Source organism: Lepidochelys kempii, chromosome 2 (assembly GCF_965140265.1).
Source record: "Lepidochelys kempii isolate rLepKem1 chromosome 2, rLepKem1.hap2, whole genome shotgun sequence".
In the NCBI taxonomy this organism is placed as follows: domain Eukaryota; kingdom Metazoa; phylum Chordata; order Testudines; family Cheloniidae; genus Lepidochelys; species Lepidochelys kempii.
In genome coordinates, this window is record NC_133257.1 from 216,854,330 (window position 1) to 216,877,374 (window position 23,045).

At 41.9% G+C, this 23,045-nt stretch overlaps 1 protein-coding gene across 1 annotated transcript in view; it reads right to left on the bottom strand.

The window, feature by feature from the left end:
* The window catches only part of SCIN (scinderin), a 96,465-nt gene that overhangs the window by 40,757 nt on the left and 32,663 nt on the right, over nucleotides 1-23,045 (bottom strand). The window contains exon 4 of the mRNA XM_073333825.1: nucleotides 17,456-17,605. Coding sequence (XP_073189926.1) covers nucleotides 17,456-17,605 — 150 coding nt within the window. The remainder of the gene's footprint in view (nucleotides 1-17,455; nucleotides 17,606-23,045) is intronic.

A 23,045-nucleotide genomic window follows, 5' to 3' on the forward strand; every position in this document is an offset into this window, starting at 1 on the left:
TCCCTGTATTTCGGGGAGTTGATTGGGGCAGCCAAAGATATAATGCAACAACATTTTCTACTTCTGTATTTATCAATTATTCAGACACCCAAAGCTGTGTTCAGATAGCATTAGAGATCTGCCTTTAAACACATAGAAAACAGGGAAATTCTGTGGTTGAAACTCTGGGTCAAGTTCTCAGCATGTGTAAACAGACAACTTTCCACTGAAACCAAAGGAACTGTACCTATTTGCATGAAACAAGAAATTGGCCTCCTGATATCTCTCATCACATTGGTGCTTAAGAAAAACTCGATACTTCGGTGTTACATTACATTCCTATATTTGTCTGGAAATCTGAGGTAATTGATTTTTCACATTCAGAATTTCCTGATTCTTGTAAGCTGAAATTCAGCCTATAATATTGTTTGAATGTATTTTTAATGGTTTAATTGTCCTTGGATTTTTGTTGTTAAAAGTTACGATTAAAAATAAGGCACACTCACTAATTCAACATAACCTTCCTCCGGATTATTTTATTTTCCAAGATAAGGTCAAGTTCCATTACATTTGGATCTTTTAGATCACTGAAACAAATATCTGCATGCAAGATGTTTACAAAATTGTACTGATGACTAATAAATACCGCATCTATGAGACATCATGCTGGGATTCCCTTCCTATGATGCTCTACATGTTACTACCCAACAGAAATGAAAGATGGCCCTGTTTGGTTTTTTTTTCCCTTAAGCAGCACAAATGCTGGAAACAATTTTTGTGTTCACTACTATTTACCTTGGCAGAATTTTATATATATAAAAATGTAGATGGATAATACTAATATTTATCTTAAAGCATTTTTCAATTTTTATTGATTTAAATTTTCACAGTTGTGGAAAACTGTGGGTTTTAAGCATTTTTTCCTGTTTTTAGCTATTCAAATTTTCATAATTGTGGGAAATTATGGGTGGTGGGAAGCCAGACAATTATTTAATGACAGCAGATATTGAGATTCAAAACGTTAAGTCTTTATAATATTAAAATAAAACTTGTTAACATCACATGTCAAAATATGCAAAAATAAATGTTTTTCAGTCAAAGTCCAATATGTTCTTGACAACATTTTTCTTTCTTTGTAAATTTCAATTATATGTTTCTGTTGGTTTGTGTGTTTACAGTGAAATCGACGTTACCAACATCTACCAATAAAAAAAAATGTATGGTTTGATTTATACAAGGTAAGTAGGTGTTTAGTTTTCAGAGCAGCAGCCATGTTAGTCTGTATCCGTAAAAAGTAAAGGAGTACTTGTGTACTCAAGTCATACTATTGTACTGTCACTATTTATTTTTCAAACATTTCTATATATATATATATACCACACACACGACATAGAGACAGAGCCAAAGTTGATATTGTCATATCTGTGTGTGTATGTGTATATATATGCATATATATGTGTGTATATATATATATATATTTATTTTTCAAACATTACTATATATATATATATATATATATATATATATATATATACAAACACACACACACACACACAACATAGAGACAGAGCCAAAGTTGATATTGTCATATCTGTGTGTGTATGTGTATATATGTGTGTGTGTGTGTGTGTGTGTGTCTGTGTGGTGTATATATATATATAGCAGTGTTTGAAAAATAAATAGTGACAATACAATAGTATGACTCGAGGCTTGTTTCTTGAGAAGTGTGTAACTAAACACCTAAAAAGAAAAGGAGTACTTGTGGCACCTTAGAGACTAACCAATTTTGAAAGCTTATGCTCTAATAAATTTGTTAGTCTTTAAGGTGCCACAAGTACTCCTTTTCTTTTTAGGTGTTTAGTTACACACTTCTCAAGAAACAAGCCTTGAGTCATACTATTGTATTGTCACTATTTATTTTTCAAACACTGATATATATATACACACACACACACACACCATAGAGACAGAGCCAAAGTTGGTATTGTCATATCTGTGTTTGTGTGTCTGTCTCTCTCTCTCACACAGACACACACACGACAATACCCATTTTGGCTCTATGTCACATATATTCCTTATCTTATAAAATAAACCCTTTTTTAATAAAACAAGATTCAACCAAATTAAAATTTTATAAGTCATTATAAAAACCATTTGCAGTATTCTTTCCCTGACTGTATTGACTCACAGTGTTACAAATTCTTATTTACAGCTTTAAAAATATGTAGGCCCAAATTCTGCTCTCAGTAATACTGATGTAAATTCAGAGTAACTCCACTGAAGTAAATGGAGTTATTCCAGATTTATACCAGTGTTACTAAAAGCTGAATTTGGTTTATAGGATTGAAAAGGTCTGTAATAGCCAGCAAATGTTTTGGCCAGAATTTTAAAAACTGACATGTAAATATTTATTGGATTGTTGTTTAGGGTTATCCTGATCTATGTCCTGCCACAATTTCTATTAAAATAAAACACTATGTTGAAATGTAATTCTCTGCAAAATAGAGCTTTGCACTTTTAAAATCTTTAATGGCTGTCTTCGATGACAACCATCAGTTCACTGCTCACTAGTCTGATAGATTAACAGTTTTATCGTTGGTCACAACATCTGCTGTGCTACCTTTGTAATTTATGTTAATTTAAATTAGTGGAATGTAAGAATGGGTGTGCCTGATGCATTGTGCAGCACACCAGGTGAATTCAGCTAGATATACAATACCTGGAGCAGCCAAATGATTATAGAGAGCTGAAATGCATTTTAAAATCATGAAACTGAAAATTCTTTTCCAAATTGATTTCTTACTGGGAGTTGCAGTTTTATGGAGTACACTTCAAATTAAAAAAAATGGTTTTGAATTAGTTTCTCTATCACTAACAGACAAGACCTTAGTCCAGAGTTCTACATTTCTCTTGCAACACTAGATTACAGGCACTAATGCCTGAAACCAATATGAGGCATGCAGGCAGAAACTTGACATCCTAAATTGGAATCTTGGAAAGTGAAATGGCTATCAGTTCACCTTTTATATTAGATGTGTGTGGTCTAACTGCACAGTATATCATCAAAGGTGACCACTGTAATAGTAACTCATAAGCTTTAAGTGTCTTTCAGTCCCTTTTATTGCATAATCAGCTGACAGTGGTTTTCATGCATGATAAAGTGACTTATCCTCTAAAGTCTTTTACATTCTCACGAAAGTTTAATTTCCCCTTCGTCCCTATTTGTTTATATTTGGCTGCATGTGAGTGGTCTCAAAAGGAACTGGTGTGATTTTCTTTGTTTCCATCTCTCCTACCTCTTGTTGCATAATGAGATCTCAACTCTCCTTTGCAAATGTTTGTTCTCATTGTCTCTTTGATATGGGACTTTCTGCAGAGAAGCAACTTGTTTTCAGGGTTACTTATTTCCACGTCATAATTTAATTTGGTCAAATGATTTCTCTAAATTCCTTGCTATCTGGTTTATCATGTGGGGCTATATCTATAAGTCATTCAGGGTCTCTGCCTCCTAGTGAAAGTTTTGAGGGGTCTATGATGCTATATGTTGTTCAGGAAAAGGAATGAAGTCTCTCAAGATCACTGTTTATACTCCATTTCTAGACCAGGTAATCCCCTTTTTTATATTCCTAATTAGGGTGACCAGGTATCCTGTTTTTAAAGGGACAGTCCTGTTTTTGGGGACTTTTTCTTATATAGGCACCTATTACCCCCACCCACTGTCCCGTTTTTTCGTTTTGCTATCTGGTCGCCCTATTCCTAATGGACATAAGGAATTTTATGGTATTTTAAGGGCGGTATTAGAAATTATTGCTTTCTCAGTGCTGTGAGGGTAGCAACCATCTTATTTTCCCCTATATTGAAGAAGCAAGCTCTTGATAAGCCTATGAGCCCAGGATATATGAGTTAGAGAGAGAGGCCCAGATCCACAAAGGAACCTTGGGTGTTGTGATGCTGAGCACTGCAACACCTAACTTTTAAGTGCCAGGAACAACACTGCAATCCACAAAGCCTGGGTTAGGTGCCCAGGCTCCTTATACAATGAATGGGACGAGATAGGCACCCAAGAATGTTATCCACCAAAGCCAGCACACTGAGTAGCGAGTAGTCTAAGCAGTCCAATAGGAGATGCTGACAAGATGAGTGTTTCGTAAGCCCTGCCCCCTCACAAAGATAGGCACCTAAGTCCCAGGTTCAGGAAGGCACCTATCTCTGTTTGCAATCTACAACCAGGAATCCCTCTCCTGGAATCAGACGGCTCAGGCGCTTAGGTCGCTTTTTGTGCAAATGAGTTAGGTGCCTGCCTCATTCCACACAAAACCAGAGGAGGAGCCCACCTTGTGGCCCAGTGGTTAGAGCACTTGCCCGGGATGTGAGAAACAATTACAATTCCCACCTCTGTCTAAGCATGAGATAGAAGTTGAACAGGGATCTCCCACCTCTCAGAAGAGGCATGATAACCACTCAGCTGTGGCACATCCTGAGGGCAAAGTGAGGGAGGGTGGCTCCCTCACTCGAAGCTGTTCCACTTTGTATAAATACTTAGAGTCATTGGACTAGAGAGCAAGAGAGACTATGATTCTGTAGTCTAGGGGTGGGCAAACTACGGCCCACGGGCCGCCTCCGGCCCATCAGACCTTTTAATCCGGCTCTTGAGCTCCCGCCAGCGAGCAGGGTTGGGGGCTTGCCCTGCTCCGGCGCTCCAGTCGATGAGCGGAGCCAGGGGCTTTCCCCATTCCGCCCACCTGGTGCTCCCCAGCCCCCGACTCACAATTCCTTGATGAGCACCATCTTCCTGCACGCAGAGCCACACTGCGCAGGCGTGACAGCACCACTTACCCAGACTTCATCGTGCTGTTTGCAGAATCAGAACCCCACCCCACGTGGCAGCGGGCCCAATCCCCAAAGTGCCACTCTCTTTGCACCAGCTTCCGCCCAAACTAGCCAATGATCAAGATTAGCAGCATCACAAGATACTGCCCCTAATTGAGTCCAATTAGAAACCGCAAGCTCTTTCATCGACCAATCCCTGAGGTACCGCTCTTCCAAGAGACTCGCCTCATTCCTCATCGGCCAATCACCGTGCCCAGGCCCTCCCAGTCTCCTACAGCCCCACCCTCGAGACTCTCAAAACTGCCCAGGGGCTGCACTCGTCCCAGCTAGGTTGCCTCTGCCCATGGCAGTGCATGGTACAGCCGCCTTGGTGTTACTACCAGCAGGGCCCCTAGGAGTCCCCAGTACGGTCCCTGTAGAGCACCCCCCCAAGCCACACCCCATGAGTCCCCCTCCCCCCACTTTAGCATCTCTTATAGAGCCCCCCCCCATGCTATATCCCATAGAGTCCCCCTCCCCCACATTAATCAAAGAAGGTGTGGAAAGGGGGTAAGTTTTGTTTAATTATTGTAATATGTTATAATGGTATATTTATAATAGTAAGTAAAGTTTTATGTTTATTTCCACTAAAATGTATCTTTATTAAATAGAATTTATTTGAACATTTCTAAATTGTTAATTTTGAGAGCATTCATGACCTGCAATATAATTTCCATACCCAGATGTGGCCCTCATGCCAAAAAATTTGCCCACCCCTGACCTACAGGGTTAGGTGGCAGTCGAGCAGTTTTGTGAATCACACTGGTGTCTAAAACTGGGACTTAGGCGCCTAAATCTGGTGGTGAGGTGCCTCGGTACCTTTGTGGATCTGGGCCTTCATGCTCATAGACCCTGCTCTTAGAGCCCTTCCCGGTGACCAACACGTAGTGTGACAATGCTGGAAGCTTCAGAGGTAGGGTGACCACCTTTGTCGGATGTATATACAGGAAAACTACATGAAAAATAAGGGGCACTGCTTTAATTTTAGGGACATTTTAGGGAAAAAACATTTCCCTTAACACACCATCTATTTTTCTCTCAAGTGTACATTTCTACTGCCCTCAGGTATACAATGCAATGACCATGAGCTTCAATATAATATTTAAAATGGTAGGTACTAGTTTTAATACATCTTAAAATAAGGGACAGGTGGTCCCTCTAAGGAAGGGCAAATCAATGCACTAAGGGATGGTCACCCTATTCAGAGGAAACTGCACATCCCATGTAGCTGTTTGAATACAGAAACCTGCACAGACGCATAACAGGCCAACCTCTCATGCCAGTCACACTGAACATGTAGAAAAACCTTACTGAAAATTGGAGTTGAAGTTTTTCAGCTACTTCCTACTGGTGCGTGAATAGGTCTTCAGTGGTGCATCTGCATCCTTAAAAAGTTTCTCTCTGTTAATTCTGTCACTGCGGATTATTAGCTTAAAACAATTAGTGAGATAGTTTATTTTTCCAAGAGGGGGATCTACTTGCTGTTGATATTCCCAGGCTCCACTTCACCTTTTTTTAGCCTCAGGCTTCAGCAAGCACTGAAAATGGTGTTTACAGTATTTGAGTCCCTCCGGAACTAGCCTTTATTATACCCTAGAATCTAGGTAACGCATCATTACCTTATTTGCATGACATTTGATCCAAAGCACTTTCTCGATCAACATTTAGTGTGGCTTTTACTTGACACTGCATCAGGACACTAGAGTGCCTCCAGTTCAAAAGGTTCAGCTATGGCTGGCTGTGGAGAATGATCCAATCATTTCCACACCTTCATTTCTAATATTTATTCACAGGTCAGTCAGTCAAACTTTCCTGAGGTTTATGACGCACAATGGCACTTAATTAACAAAGCTTATTTTAGAAGGTCTGGGCTTTTCAAGCTATGCTTCCTTATTAAGGTGTCTCAGAGAAAGAGGAAAAATCACCACTAATCTTTATGGGCAAGGGGTTAACAATAATGTTGCCCGTTCCTTTTATAACTAAACTCTGAAAGAAGCAAAACAAGCTAGTTCTTAAATAAGTTACATACAGCATTTCACAAGAATTGCGTTCACACACAGGAGAAAACTGAGCATCAGTGCCAGAGTTTGCTGGGAGGTTACTAGCATGCATCCGATGAAGCGAGCTGTAGCTCAAGAAAGCTTATGCTCAAATAAATTTGTTAGTCTGTAAGGTGCCACAAGTACTCCTTTTCTTTTTGTGGATACAGACTAACATGGCTGCTACTCTGAAACCTAATAAAACCAGTGACACCGATACCAACCATTCATGAATCCTGGGTAGGGCCTCCAAACATTGTGAGATTGTTGGATCATATTAAAGAACTTCTGTATTAAAATCACAAATGAGTTTGATTCCCCATAGTTTAAATTCCAGGGTATTACTAATTAAGAGGTCTCTTGGTTTTTGGTACTCTTTCTCTCCCTCTATGTGTGAAACTTGCAAGCTGCTAATTGTGTTAGTACATTCTAAGACAGAGTCTGTTCTCAAAGCAATTCACAGAGAGAGAGACTCAAAGCAATACTCTGTAACAACAGAAACAGCATCCAGAGACTCCCCGCCCTTTTGTTGTATTAACAATTGTGATTAAAATAGAGATAGAGGATGTATGTGGATGGATGCTTGGTGTGGATAATAACTGAATGACCAGGGAGGTGCCAGCCTAAGAATCCAGTGTCCATCGGCTGAAGAAGGCATCAAGTGGAAATCACCAGAGGGACCCCGCCCCCCCAGGGCAGACTGGAATCCACCCAACAGCCTCAAGAATGGGAGAACCAAAGAACAAGATAACATCTTGGAGCCATCAGGAATGTGCTATCTGCTGATTGATTCAGCAACAGCATGATGAAGCAATTCCCATAGACTGGCATAGGAAGAAATTCCTATAAAAATAGACTCTAAAAAGTGAGAACTTTGGGGTCTGATTCTGCAAACCAACTTCCAGGAGCATCAGATGAGCATCTGACAAGGCCCTGCTCCCTCCTCATGTCCAGGCCACCTGGCCAGTGGCTTGACATGAGCAACTCTAAGGCTGGTAACTATGATAACAACCTTGCAGAACCTCTGTGTGTGTGTTTGTATGAATGAATGTGTGAATAAATATGAGATTGAATGGAATGTTATAGCTATAACTAACTGCTTACTATGATTCTTTTTGTATTCACAATAAATGTGGTATTTTGCCTTTTTCCCTTTAATAAGATCCTGCTGGTTTTTATTTTATTGGTATAACAAAATTAGCCTACAAATCATGAGATTTTAAAACAATAATAAATGTGGGCTCTTTTTATTTGCCTTTTGAGTCTTGCGCAGAAAGAACAATGTTGTCATGCATTGAAGTGTGGGTGGTTTGCATCCTCCCCCACCGAGCTCTGCTGAGACATGACTGAACCCTGAAAGCATATTTATGCACACCATCTACACTACAGCTAATAATTTTAGCCACTCCACTGAGTAGAGTTTGCATGAAAGGCAGGTCAACTAGATGACTAATTTATTTATATTTGCAGTTTACAGTGCAGCCGGAATGCTGTGAAGAGATAAAGTAACAGCATATGCTTTCAGCTGCCATAAACTGAGCAATAAAGTAACTTCATTGGAGGCAGAAACTACTATACTTCAGCCAGTCAATAACCCACATGTTCATCAGTCAGACAGTTTTAATAGACAAAATATCAAAATGCCACTGAATAGAAACAGATAATTTATTATGCAATTTTTAATAACTTATTTACTTTGCCAGATAGCCCCAATTTTTTTTTCTTGAGAAATTACATGTGATATTCAACCCATGATTTTCAGAAAATGCCATATCTTAAGTGTCTGACAGTAGCTAATAAGCAGGTCCAGTGCTTTGCAACAGTGTCAGAAATGGATGGAACTAATTTATGGGAGTATAGTAGCATCGTTCTAGACGCCCTAACCAAGATCAATGGTTTGTGGGGTGAAGAGGCTGTCTCTGCCCTGAAAACCTAACAATCTAAGGCCTTGTCTCCAATGCCACTTTAAAGCACTGTGACCTTCTCGCTCTGGGGTGTGAAAGAACCCCCCTGAGCGCTGCAAGTTTCAGCGCTGTAAAGTGACAGTGTAGACAGTGCCCAGGCGCTGGGAGGTGTGCTCCCACCGCTGGTAGCTACTCCCCTTGTGGGGGTGGGGTTTTTTTTTTGTTTTTTTTTACAGCGCTGGGAGATCTACCCCAGGGCTGGTGCCACAACTACACAGCCACATTAAAGAGCTGCCATGGCAGCGCTTTAACGTTGCTAGCGAAGACGTACCCTACGTCGCCAAAGGGTGGGAGAGTTTACCCGTCAAAGAGGCTAAATAATTTGCCCAAAGTCACACAGCAAGACAGCAGCAGTGCTGCGAGTTGAACTCCTAAGTCCTAGTCCAGTTTAACCCCTTCACTTAGAAAAGCCTCCTTCAACCATCTGACTAGCCCTAATGTGATTGCACAGGAGGAAAGTTTGACCCTTAAGGAGTAGGTATTTGTAAGATTCTATGGAGTTCAGATAAAGATCCCTGTAAATACTGAACTTGCCACTCAGGCTCTGGGATTCAGAGTAGTATTTAAGAACATGAGGAATGCTATTCAGCTATTCATATGCAAGTACTCAAGTACCTTGCTAATCAGTGTCTCACTCTAAAAGGGACGTGCTTAACAGGCTCAAAGAAGAGTGAATACAGTTATTTAGGCATGATCTACATGTAAAACTTAGGTTGACCTAGTTACATTGCTCAGGGGTGTGAAAAATTCATTCCTATGAAGGACATAGTTAAGCTGGCCTAAGCCCCTGTGTAGACACCGCTAGGTCAACGGATTCTGTGGACCTAGCTACCACCTCTCAGAGGGGTGGATTTACTACAGTGATGGATAAACCCCTTCCATTGCTGTAGCAAGCATCTACACTACAGCAGGGCAGCTACAGCACTTGTAGTGCAGACGTACCCTTAATCCGTTTTACAAGAAATCTTAGGCCTTGTCTACACAGGGAAATTTCCTAGCATAGCTGTAGTGAAGCAGAGATTCTATTCCAAAATAAAATCACTTTTATTGTAGAATACCCATAGCAATGCCAGAAAATTTTCCCTAAGACGACAAGACCTTAATTTCCTATCAAGAAATTCTTAATACAAGAACAGTTTCTGACAACATAACTATGAACGTTTAATGCTTTAATGAAACTCTGTACTCTTTAAAAGTATAAAAGATGGATGACAATAAAAGCCATAATCTGATGGTCTAGGTATACTTGGTCCTGCCTCAGCACAGGGGCCTGTAATAGATGACCTCTCAGGTTATGTCTACAACACTACAGTTAGACACCTGCAGCTGGCCCATGCCAGATGACTCTGGCTCATGGGGCTCGAGCTAAGGGGCTGTTAACTGCAGTGTAGCCATTCATGCTCGGGCTGTAGCCCGAGCTCTGGGACCCTCCCACTTTGCAGGTCCCTAGAGCCTGGGCTCCAACCTGAGACCGAATGTGTACATCGCAATTAAACAGCCTTAGGCCGAGCCACACAAGTGGGTCAGCTGGCAAGGGGAGCTGCGGGTTTTTAATTGCAGTGTAGACATACCCTCAAGGTCCCTCTTTCAGCCCTACATTTCTATAATTCTGTGAAATGCATAACATGAATCAAGAGAACAGACTCACCAACTATTCCCCACAGATCCAAAAACATCAAAGCTCAAAAGAAACAGTGTGAGATTATTTAAACAGGGTTTGCTTTAAAAAACAAAAAAAACAAAAAACCTGATGTGAACAGGTTAAGAAAGAAACATGGCTGGGGAATGGCTAAAGTTTCATTCCTCATATATTTTAATGGGACAGGAAAAGATATTGTAGGTGCAAGAGACCATAAAAGAACATTTGTTGTAACTGCTCTCCTTACTGAGTTCTGGATTGTCACTGAAAGGTGACTACAGTACCATTACACTGGTGAGCACCAGATGGGATCAGTATCAGTTTATAGTGTTTACTATATATATTTATACATATTAATTTTTGACATGTGATTTTCTTTTCTAACACTGCCACTCAATAAGGATGGTAACTATTTTTTCAGCAAATTAACTGACCGGGTAATCAATTTTCCTGACATTTACAGCTGGGTGGAATCTACAGGGAAGTTACTCTGACTTGGAAAAGATGCCAACTGGCAAAATAAAGCTGTTCATTTGAAACATAAAACTCTCCTTCCAAAGACTGAAGAGTGAGGAAATAACCCATATCTATGAAAGTCTGGTTGTCTACATTAGATTCACATTATTCCCAGCCCAAAGTTAAAAAACGAGTCAAACACACCTCCCCCCAAACGATGAGATTATTAAACTAATCAATTTTGGGTTCTTTTGGTTTTTTTTTTTTTTTTTTTTTGAGTTGATAGGCTTTATGTTTCCCCCACAACCAGGGGGGCTAGAAAATTACTTCTTTTGTTTGACACTTTTAGAGTTCTTCCAGCAGAATCTCAAGAGAGTATTGCACCCCTGCTTCTGGTCACATAAGGCTACTATATTTGCTGTGTAAAACTGTCACTACAGTAGCTCTGTTGACTTCAGTGGAGTTTCTCCAATTTACAACCTCAGAGAACCTAGTTCATACAGTTACTCCTCGTGAAAGTAGCGAAAGCAGAAGGAGAATGAAACTAATAATATCAGCGTTTCTCTCTGCTGCTCCTCCCAGGGCTAGTGCTGGGAAGAGAATGCACTGTGTGACAGGTGTAATACAGCCAACAGATTAAATCATCTACTGCAGATAGAACTGCTAGAGATGAAAAAATAGGGTCTCTCTCCCTGTTCTCTGATCACCCCAGCAGCAGCTGAGAATCAGATCCAATCATAGAACTAAGTGAATAACTCACAGTGATCAATGTCGTTAATTCAGGCCACGTCTACCCTACAGGGTCTATAGCAGCATAGCTCTGGCACCGTAGCTATGCCAACGCCACCCCATTGTGTAGACGCTACCTACAATGACGGAAGGGGTTTTCCTGTCAGAGTAGGACCACCACCTACAGTCACTAGGTTGATGGAAGCATTCTACATGGTCTACACTGGAAGCTAGGTAGTGTTGTTACAACACTCAGAGTGTGGACTTTTCATACCCCTGAGCGACACAGTTTTGTTGATATAATGTTAAGTGTACATCAGGCCTTAGCCAACTTTTCCTAAGTCAATGTTCAGTATTTTTTTTACTTTGTAGATTGATCAACACAGCACAACTTTAGAATATTCATGCTTAGTTGTGATTGGTCAGCTGAGTCACATGTTCTTGTTCTTCAAGTAGAAACACAAGTTCTGCCAGCATGAAGAGTAAAATTTGCCTCCACACAAACATTAATGCTAGTAAACTCGATCACTAAGATTTTCAAAGTCTCCTAAGGGATTTAGGAGCACAAATCTCACTGAAAGCCCCTGGAAAGTTTTTCGGGTAGGGGAGAAGTTTCCCTGACAGACAACTGAAGCTGAGACTGCAGAGGTTTCTGCAAACTACAAGAAAAACTACACTTGTGCCTTAAGCCAAATGCAGGGCATGACTTTCACCAAGAGGCAAAAAACTAATTCCTACAACCCAGGCAGCAATTCCGTTGTAAATTCTTCATCTGTATTTGCATTGCAAACATGTACTTATATAGCAGCAGCCTGGCATCTTATCAGCAAGAAAAACTGCGTACCAGAATAGCATCTATTTGCGAGTGTTCACAAGCAACAGGAAGAGCCATGTGCCTGCATCCAAGGGAGAAAACCCCCTCAGGAGTTCCATTCTGGTACGGGATCATGAGAATCTCACTTTTTCCCACCTACTCATTTTATAATTTATGTTTTAGGGAAATGGGTGGCACCCTCCTCTGCCCAGGCCCATGCCACTTCTCTGACACCAAAGTGAATAAATACAATGATGCTTCCGATCTACCCAACAGCATTAGGGAAGTCTTATGAGCAGAAGCAAAGGGGCTTCATGGAGAACAAGGGCAAGCCACAAAAGATCAAACAAAAAGGCAACAACAGGGGACAGATGCTTAAAGAAGGAAAGAGGAGAGATGGCCTAGTGCAGCATTTTCAAATACGGCCACCTGGTCGCACGTGGCCACCAGGGGCTTTTCTTGTGGCCACAGCCTCCTGGGCAGTGATTGCAGGTGAGTCTGAGGGCAAAGCAGTGGTTCCTTCCCTTGGGCTGCAAGGAGGGGTTGGGCCCTGCCCCCATTTGGAGCCACAAGCGCCAGAGGAGCAGACAGCTGGTGTGAGTTCCCCACCTTCCCAGGAGAGGTGGGGCTCAGGCTTCTGGCTTCAAGCCTGGGGTGGCAGGTACCAGGTGGCCAGCTCTGACCATGGGGCTTTCAGCTCTGCAGTTTTTGCTGTGCAAAACCCCAGTCTCCGGGTTCACCCCCCCCTCACCACCCCTGGCCCACACTGCTGCCTCAGCCCCTCACTTATCTACCTCATCACCCTTGGCCCCCCACTGTCTCCCTATCCACCTCCCCGTCGGGGCTTAATTTGTCCCCCGGCTTGCCAGGGCTGAGTAAGTCTGCTGTGAAAAATGGTATGTATATGTTTGTAAATATCACTCATCACTGCTTCAGAGCTAGATAACAAATATACAAATATCACTTTTCACAGGAGCAGACTTACTAGCTAGCAAGTCTAAAAAAACCAAAAACAAAAAAACCCCCCAAAAAACAAAAAAAACCCCACCACCACCACCACAAGATAAGAACATGCAAAATACCTTATTTGTGTTTCTGTTCTGCTTAGGTCCAGTAAAGAATAGAGATAACTGTACATTAATTATTAATTATTATTATCATTGAGTGTACAAATAAAAACCCTACACAAATAACTATGATTTGGACATGTTTATGGGCATATTTATTTGTTTTTCCTAAATTAATTATTTTAGAGAAAACTGTCATAGTGGCAACCAGCAAGATTTGGTGGCCCCACTCTGGGGCCACTGAAACATTTGTGGTGAGAACTCCGGGCCTAGTAGCTATATGACAGCACATTTCCCTAAAGCTTGCAATGACTGGGCGTGCGATGGAGGCATGCAGGCGCAGCTCCATATTTCTTTATTGAGACAACACTCCCACCCCTGCCGCCTGAAGTACTGCCCGCAGAACTTCCCTGGTACTGCTGCTCACAGGAGAAGAGTTGTCACAATGGTGAGCAATCAGAGCAATAAACACTGTTCACTTAACTCACCAATAGTCTCCCACCTTAATATTTACCTTCGTAAGAAAGGAAAAGCTGAAACTTTCCCTCCATTGTTGCTGGGCAAGTAACGAAAATCATTATTCACTAATATTTTCCAAGACAGGGAAATCAAATTACAACTGTGGCATTTTCCCTGTCCTTTTAATCACCTGTGTAGGTCACTACAGGTTCCAGGAAGTTTACACGAGTTACAAGAACCACACAGCTGAATGAGGGCTTTGTGATGAGATCCGTGTCTCAGCCTGTAACATCTTCCACCCACACAACCCCATGGACTTCTTCAAAGATACCGAACACCAGAGTTACGGACTTACCAGTCAACCAGACACCCTGTGAAACCGGAAGTCCTCAATCAGGCAGCAGCGCAGACAAAAAAAAAAAGAAGCAAATACTGTATAGTCTAGTAGTTGGGATATCACAGATTTATGCATTCCTGAGCATCACAGTGGAGCAGAGAGGTGACACTTCATCAGGGCCCTCAACACCTTAATGATGAATGGGTGTAACTTTTCCTTTATAATATCTACTATGTATTAAGTCCTGAACTAGTTGAAAATGGACGTGTGTGTGTGTGTGTGTGTGCACGTGTGTGTGTGTAGGGTGGTGGTGGGGGATTGCTTAAGGGATGGGAACCCTATTAAAAAACAAAAAAAACAAATTTACTCAATTTCAACCAGCTCTAGAGTAGATTTTTTAAAGTGGGGGAGGGGCAGATTTGTAATTTTTCCTTCAGAAATGCCACGCCTCCTTCCCTCCCCCTGTTTTCTGAATCTTCAACAGTTGAAAAATGTTGACCAACATTGTGATCTGGTTACAGTTCACATACTAACCTCCTAACACACTTGGAATTTATTAATGTTTCTAAATCAATTTTTCCCATTCAGACTCTCCCCCACCCCCTCCAAAGTGGGAAAGGAACAAAACGTTGAACATAAAATAATTCTTCAGCAAAATGGAATAGGCACATTTAATTTCTGGTTTGGCGTGTCTTCTGCCCCATGTTATCTGCATGAAGCAATACTAATGGAGTGTGCATGAAGACTGTTTCTGGTGCACCACTGTTTTGTCATGCTGATTGTAAGCAATAATTGTTTAAGCAATAGAGCAGAACAGGTTCTGTGCCTTTTGCCCCTGAGGCAAATTAGACTTCAAAGTAAATTATTTTAGGGGCATGTTTTCAAAGTAGAGGAGATGTGGCCTCCCTTTCTGAAGGTGCATTGTATGTCCAAAGTATCCACATGCAATTTTGCAATTTGAAAACGAATTGAAAGTGCACATCGGGACACTTGCACCTCTCATCACCTGATCTGCACCTAGTTAGAGGGGGAAGTATAGTAGAGCCTCAGCGTTACAGACACCTCAGGCATGGAGATTGTCCGTAACTCTGAAATGGTCTGTAACGCTGAACAAGACACTATGGACTTCTGCTATGGGGGAATTGGGGCTGCAGCTGTAGGGTTGAGGGGGGTCAGGACTCCAGGTGGGGAAGGGGAGTCGCCAGGGTTCCCGACAGGGGGCTCAGGGCTTCTCCCCCTGGAAGCGCCTGGGCTCATGGCTTAAGACCTGGAGGGAGTGCTGGGGATCGGGGCTTTAGCCCTGCTGCTCTGTTCCAGCTTCAGCCCCACAAGGTGTGCCAGGGATTGGGGCTTCAGACCCACAGTTCTGCTCCCCGTGTCTGCCAGGGGTGGGGGAGGGTGTGCGCCGGGACTCTAACTATGGGACGAGTGCTGGGGCTGAAACCAGCACTCCCCCTCAGAGCTAAAGCCCTGATCCCTGGCACCCCCTGCGAGGCTGAAACTGGGAGCAGAGTCCCGGGGCTGAAGCCCCAATCCATGGTGTGTCCCCCACCAAGCTGAAGCTGGGAACGGAGCCGTAGGTTTGAAGTCCTGAGCCTCAGTGCTCCCTCTGGTCCAAAGCCCTGAGCCCTGGTGCTCCTGCAGGGCAGAAGCCCCAAACCCCTGCCTCAACCCAGAGCCCTGACCCCCCAGACACACCCTGCAGCTTTACAGCCCCAACGCCCCCCCAGGACTCTGCTGGAGCATGGAGCCAGCCTATAATGGCTGGTTAAATGAGACTGAGGCTACATCAAACCTCTGAGCAACTAACCCCAAGTGTAGAGCGTGCGAGATCAAATTCTTCCATCAATCAAACCCCTCGGGGAGGTGGATTACCTACACTAGTTAGAGACCCCCCACATTGGCAGAGGCCGTGCCTACACTGAAGCACTACAGCAGCAGCACTGCAGCTGGGGTGCTGTCACGTTTCAAGTGTAGACAGGCCCTGAAGCCTGGCCTACACTTAAAATTTAGGTCAACACAGGGACATTGCTCAGTGGTATGTAAAATCCAAACCCCAGAGTCACGTAGCTATGTCGACCTAACTCCTGGTGTAGATGCAGCTAGGCCAACAGAAGAATGCTTTCCTTAACCAAGCTACTGTCATTCAGAGAGGTGATGTTACTACACCGACAGAACAACCTCTTCCTTTGGTACAGGCTGTGTCTACACTATGGGTCATGCTAGAATAGCTCCAGTGCTGTAGATATGCCAGTACAGTCCCCCTAGTGTAGACATGACCTGACTCAGCTGATAATCTTTTTACATATGACTGTATTCAAAGTCTGTGTTATTATTTTAAATATCTCTGTGTATGAAAAATAACTTTGCCATATAGAATAAAAGGGGACTTACTCAAGTCCCCATGGACTAGCTCCATAGTACAAAGGTGTTTCTAATAGCTGTGATGTTCCAAAGCAACGCACAAGGACTTTTGTCCTCCCTCCCAAGTCCTTCAATTTGTTTGTTACACTCCCTTCACCAGTTCTCTCACAAGCTTTTCAAGGCACTCCCACCACTCATCTCTCCCCTCCATAAACTTCCCCACCACTCTATCTAGCACTGATCCTGCACTATTGAGGGAGCTTTGCCATTGACTTCAAAGACCATAGGACCAAACCCTATATGAGTATTGTTTATTTAGGAGAGGAAAGGAATAACTTTGCTAGGGAAACTGCTGGATGAATTTATGTTTGTAGAATGTAATTACTCCACTGGGATTTGTTCAAGACACAAGGGCTAACATTCTTACTTTTCCAAAAAGGGGGCCATGAAAGACAGCACATAAAGGGAGTCAATCATCTCATAGCACTAGGCTGGGGCACTAGCTCAGTCCTGACTGAGAAGGAAGAGCACCTAGCAGTGTTGTGTATACAGCACTCTTACGACAGAGCAATGAAGTTGATGGGTGTCCGGTGAGGATCTTCTCTATGTAAAGACTGGGTCCAGTCCTGCTTAGATAATGAGATCTGATGACATATCCTGAGGTGAAGTATTATGGCGGCAGGACATGCCCAGAAGTCTGGATAACAGTGTATTTGAACCAGCAATACATTTACAATACCTTTGTAAGTTGTCTTGGCTCACTTCCTTCCTCTACAACAATTAGCTGAGATCTTCCATTCCTCTCATTGTCCCGAATGCCAACAGCAACTTGAGCAGCTTTCAGACGCTCAAATTTATTGCATGTTGAGCCACACCACTGGTAAATTTCCTAGAATAAATGAGAACGGATACTTCAGTCATCAGAATCAACATAGGGCAGAATTATGAAATACTTTAGAGCTGTTACTAAAACACAAAGGGCCAGACTGTCAGGTTGTGTAAATCAGCACACCACCACTGAATTTAATAGAGTTACCTCAAATTACACCAGTTGAGGATCTGGATCAAAGACTGGTTTTGTGTCATATAGACTAGTGCTATAACTGAAGTATTCAGGTAGCCTCACTCACCATAGTGTCTATGCGCTAGGGCTTCGGTTTGGTCCAGAAGCGCAAAAATCTGGCTGTTTATCTGAAGCTTATCTAAACAAGCTGAATCCCTTGAGTTTCTTCATGAGAAATTTCTTCCCCAATCTCAGAAATGAAATTTCTGGTACTTCTTCCAATGAGGAACACTCTGAGTTCAGCCCCTCTTATGGAACTGTCAAGGCTAATTCCCCACTCTGGCACTTTGAGTGCAGAAGGTGGGGGCCCGCAAGGGTTCTAAAAATTAATACTGGCCACTCCAGGCTTGTATTAAACTCCCAGTGTTACAGCTACTTTCTCTGATCTTGGATTGGTAGATGCTGCCACCACTCAAGTGTAGAACTCCTTTGAGACCCCAGGAGGGCACACTTGGGAATTCCTTCCTGTGGGGTACCCTCAAGCCCTTTCACCCCCTCTCCAGGGACGAGCTGACAAAGAAAAAAAAAGGAAATCAGCTGTTGTCACCAGCTAATTAAGCAACATGTGCACAAACCTCTTAAGACACACAAATCCAATTCTGTTCTTAAAAAAGGTAAATTTTATTAATAAAAAAAAAGAAAATAAATACATCTGGGAACTCAGGCTATTGCTAGATTTTAAAAAAGCAACTACAAGGATTAAGCACTAAGAATAGCTTTCTTGAGGTCCAGCTTAAAGGTTACAAGCAAAACAAAAGCACCTGGGGTTAGCACAGAAGAATCCACAAGCCATAACGAAATAAAAGAAATAAACCTAATTGCATCTTCCTAGACATTTCCTGATCAACTTACATATCTGGGGTTTTAAATGAGTAGTTTCTAGGTATAATACTGACGATTTTTTCATACCTGGCCCAAGCTTCTTACAGCATAGCTGCGGCCCTGACTGCCTCTTCCTGGGAGAACAACAGACAGACAGACAAAAGGGGAGTCTTTTTTCAATTTTAAAAAGTTCTAGCCTTTCCATTGGCTCTTCTGGCCAGGTGCCCACTACTTCCTTTTACCTATGCATCACAGTGAGACTTTGTAACCTTTTACAGGTAGAGCAAGTAGAGAACAGCTATTAAGAAGGATTTTATAGCTACTGGCTGGCTGGGTGTCCATAAAAGGGAGCCCTCCCCCCCCCCCTTTCATTATCACAGGGACTTTGACAGTTCCAGTTCTGATTCCAGACAGAAACCAGAGCCAAAGAAACCTCACCCAAACATTTCAGAATTTTGAGTCTGTTTCTCAAAAATGGACAAAAGTCCTTCAATTTGGTCTGCTAATTCCTGTTTTGAGGACCATTCATTTTAGATTGCTATTCTCGTGTAGGCCCACTGCTGCTTTGACACATCACTAAAGTCTCGGTCACTCAAAGGCACTTCCAAAAGAGCAAATGCCTAATCGCCTTCAATAAAGCTCTTCTGTATGGACAGCTTGCTCACCAGTGTTCTGATCCAAAACCACATGAAGTCAATGCAAAGCCTCTCACTGAGTCTAGGTCAGGCCCTAGGCAGGCCCTTCAAGGATCTAGTTATTACTATGGGGATTCTTCAATTGAGTGTCACAATGATTAACGTTTGTTTAGAGCATCTGAAATGTTTCACAAGTCAGATAATCTATCCTAGATGCAGACTATGTGTCATAGAATTTCAGGGTTGGAAGGGACCTCAGAAGGTCATCTAGTCCAACCCCCTGCTCAAAGCAGGACCAATCCCCAACTAAATCATCCCAGCCATGGCTTTGTCAAGCCTGACCTTAAAAACTTCTAAGGAAGCAGATTCCACCACCTCCCTACGTAACGCTTTCCAGTGTTTCACCACCCTCCTAGTGAAAAAGTTTTTCCTAATATCCAACCTAAACCTCCCCCACTGCAACTTGAGACCACTACTCCTCGTTCTGTCATCTGCTACCACTGAGAACAGTCTAGATCCATCCTCTTTGGAACTCCCTTTCAGGTAGTTGAAAGCAGCTATCAAATCCCCCCTCATTCTTCTCTTCCGCAGACTAAACAATCCCAGTCCCCTCAGCCTCTCCTCATAAGTCACGTGTTCCAGTCCCCTAATCATTTTTGTTGCCCTCCGCTGGACATTTTCCAATTTTTCCACATCCTTCTTGTGGTGTGGGGCCCAAATCTGGACACAGTACTCCAGATGAGGCCTCACCAATGTCGAATAGAAGAAAATGATCACGTCCCTCGATCTGCTGGCAATGCCCCTACTTACACAGCCCAAAATGCCATTGGCCTTCTTGGCAACAATGGCACACTGCTGACTCATATCCAGTTTCTTGTCCACTGTAACCCCTAGGTCCTTTTCTGCAGAACTGCTGCCTAGCCCTTTTGTCCCTAGTCTGTAGGGGTGCCTGGGATTCTTCTGTCCTAAGTGCAGGACTCTACAGTTGTCCTTGTTGAACCTCATCAGGGATTTCTTTTGGCCCAATCCTCTAATTTATGTAGGGCCCTCTGTATCCTATCCCTACCTGCCACCGTATCTACCACTCCTCCCAGTTTAGTGTCATCTGCAAACTTGCTGAGGGTGCAATCCACACCATCCTCCAGATCATTAACGAAGATATTGAACAAAACCGGCCCGAGGACCAAGCCCTGGGGCACTCCACTTGACACCAGCTGCCAACTAGACATGGAGCCATTGATCACCACCCGTTGACCCTGACAATCTAGCCAGCTTTCTATCCATCTTATAGTCCATTCATCCAGCCCATACTTCTTTAACTTGCTGGCAAGAATACTGTAGGAGACCGTGTCAAAAGCTTTGCTAAAGTCAAGAACAACACGTCCACTGCTTTCCCCTCATCCACAGAGCCAGTTAGCCATAGAAGGCTATTAGGAGCAGCGAACAGCAGAGAGGCTAACAGAGGGAGTTTGCCTGGGATCTGTCTGAGAGGAGTAAAGAAAACAGATTTAGGTCTTTGAAGTACTTGCTGAAAACATAGGCAGAATAGAAAAAGTGAAGAAATTCTGGAGGTTGAACTGGAAGGAGCTAGTCAAAAGGGAATTAGTCAGTTAGTATTTCTAGTTATTTTTTTTCATTTCTTTTTGGACAGTGTTAATTTGAGAGAAAAAAATGTTTTCAATAATTCTGCAGAGTCTCCAATACAATAGCAATGGCAAAAGCTACACAATATACACATCACATTTTTAATAACAAGGATCATCACTAAATAATTAATATTTTCATCTTTCAAAAAGGAGGTTAAACAATTGGCTGAGCAGGCTGTTGTCTCTGGATATGGTACAAATAGTAAGAGATGACCTGTCTGTCAGTACTTTCACAGGTAAATAACTGGTTTGTAAAGTTTAGGTCAATATAATAAAAATAATGTGGCCCAATTTTTTTATCACAATTTTAAACTCTTCCTTGCAGACTGCCTCTATAACTCCCATGCACGAGTTGTAGTCACAGAAATATCAGTTTCAAATAAGTGGGTTATGAAATATTGCTTATTCATGCAAGTCAAAGCAAGTACCTTCTTGTAAATGCTAACTTGCTGTGTGTAGAACAGACAGTAGATACTCTACTCAAAGCTTATTTCAAATGTTTGGCTTTGACTGATTAAAGGAAACTAAAACACATGTGACTCACAGTCTAGACCCTAGGCCCTTCCCCACCAAGTGGTTACCCATGTTTGGAATCGGCTGCCACCAACCAGCTGTTTTAGGCTTTCATTAAGAGTAAAGGTAAGCTACAACCAGAAGCTCAAATCTGGACCTCTTCAAATTTCAGGGGGCTCATTTCTGAATCTCTATATCTTTGAACCTGCCTTAATAATTTTGATCCTAGGTCTGAGTCAAAAGCAGATGGGCCTGTTTTCCCTATTCTGGTTTGGATGTGTACTTTGTGATCTACCCACAATCTGGGACCAAAATCTTGGCTTCAAATTTGGCTAAATCTAATCTGATTTAAATAGTGCCTTCTTGACCCATCTTTAAAACAAGATTTAGTTATGAAGTATTCTAAATCTGTATCAAGAGAAGTCAGATAAAGTTATTGTTTAGAACTGTGCTACACTGAGTATAGGTAGGCTTGGAAGGATTATATTTTTATTGGTAAATTTCAGTAAACATCAATTTCACTGTACACAAAAAAACAGATGAAAAATGATAAAGATAGGAGATAAAGAAAGAAAAATGCTGGTTGACATCTTATTCAAGTTTGATTTAAGGATATTTACTTCTTATATTTTGACATGTGATGTTTACAATTTGTGTTTTAGCAGTTACAAAGCTTTAACTTTTTGAAATCAATGTCTACTGTCATTAAATAATTGACTGACCCATTCTGTTGCCTGCCTCCCATATTTTCTTGCAACTGGGCACATTTTAAAAAAATGATAAAAAGGAAAAAATGCCTTAAAAAACCCAACATTTATATCGACAGGTTTCAGAGTAACAGCCGTGTTAGTCTGTATTCGCAAAAAGAAAAGGAGTACTTGTGGCACCTTAGAGACTAACCAATTTATTTGAGCATGAGCTTTCGTGAGCTACAGCTCACTTCATCGGAACATTTATATCATCCATCAAAATTATTCAAAAAAATTGAATTCTGCCAAACCTAAGTAGAGAGTAAAAACCATTGCAAATCCAGTCTCATTTACCATATTTTTTATTCAAAAACAATCATGTATTACCACAAAACTAAGGGTGAGGTTAGGAAATCAAGGATGTCTTAGAAAGACCACGTAGCATCCACATAATTAACCCCACTCAACAAATGTAGGCAAAACATTTACCAAAGCCAAAAATATTAGAAAGATGTATTAAAAACATAAATACTGAACAAATAAGGTGTACCTAATGAACGACAGAGAAAAGACACTGGAACTTAGTAAAGCATAAGGTAATAAAAACGTAGAAAAATAAAAACTGAGAAACAAATATTTTTCCTTTGTAATCATACTGTATAAAATTAACGTTCATTGTAAACAAATATGACAACCCGTATGAAGATAGTGGGAGATCTCTAATGGAGTGGTTAGTGTTGTTTTATTGCTCATTCGCTGAATGGAGGAGAGAGAGAGAGAGGAGCCATAAACAAGATGTCTCTTCTCAGAAATCCTTCACAAACCTATAACTCCATTTACCTTTTTATTTTCTTCCGAAAATCTTATTTATTTTAGATCTTGTCTACACAGAGGAAATTGACCAGCATAGCTATTCCAATTTAACTGTTCCATGTGGGCACTCTGTTCCAAAATAAAACTG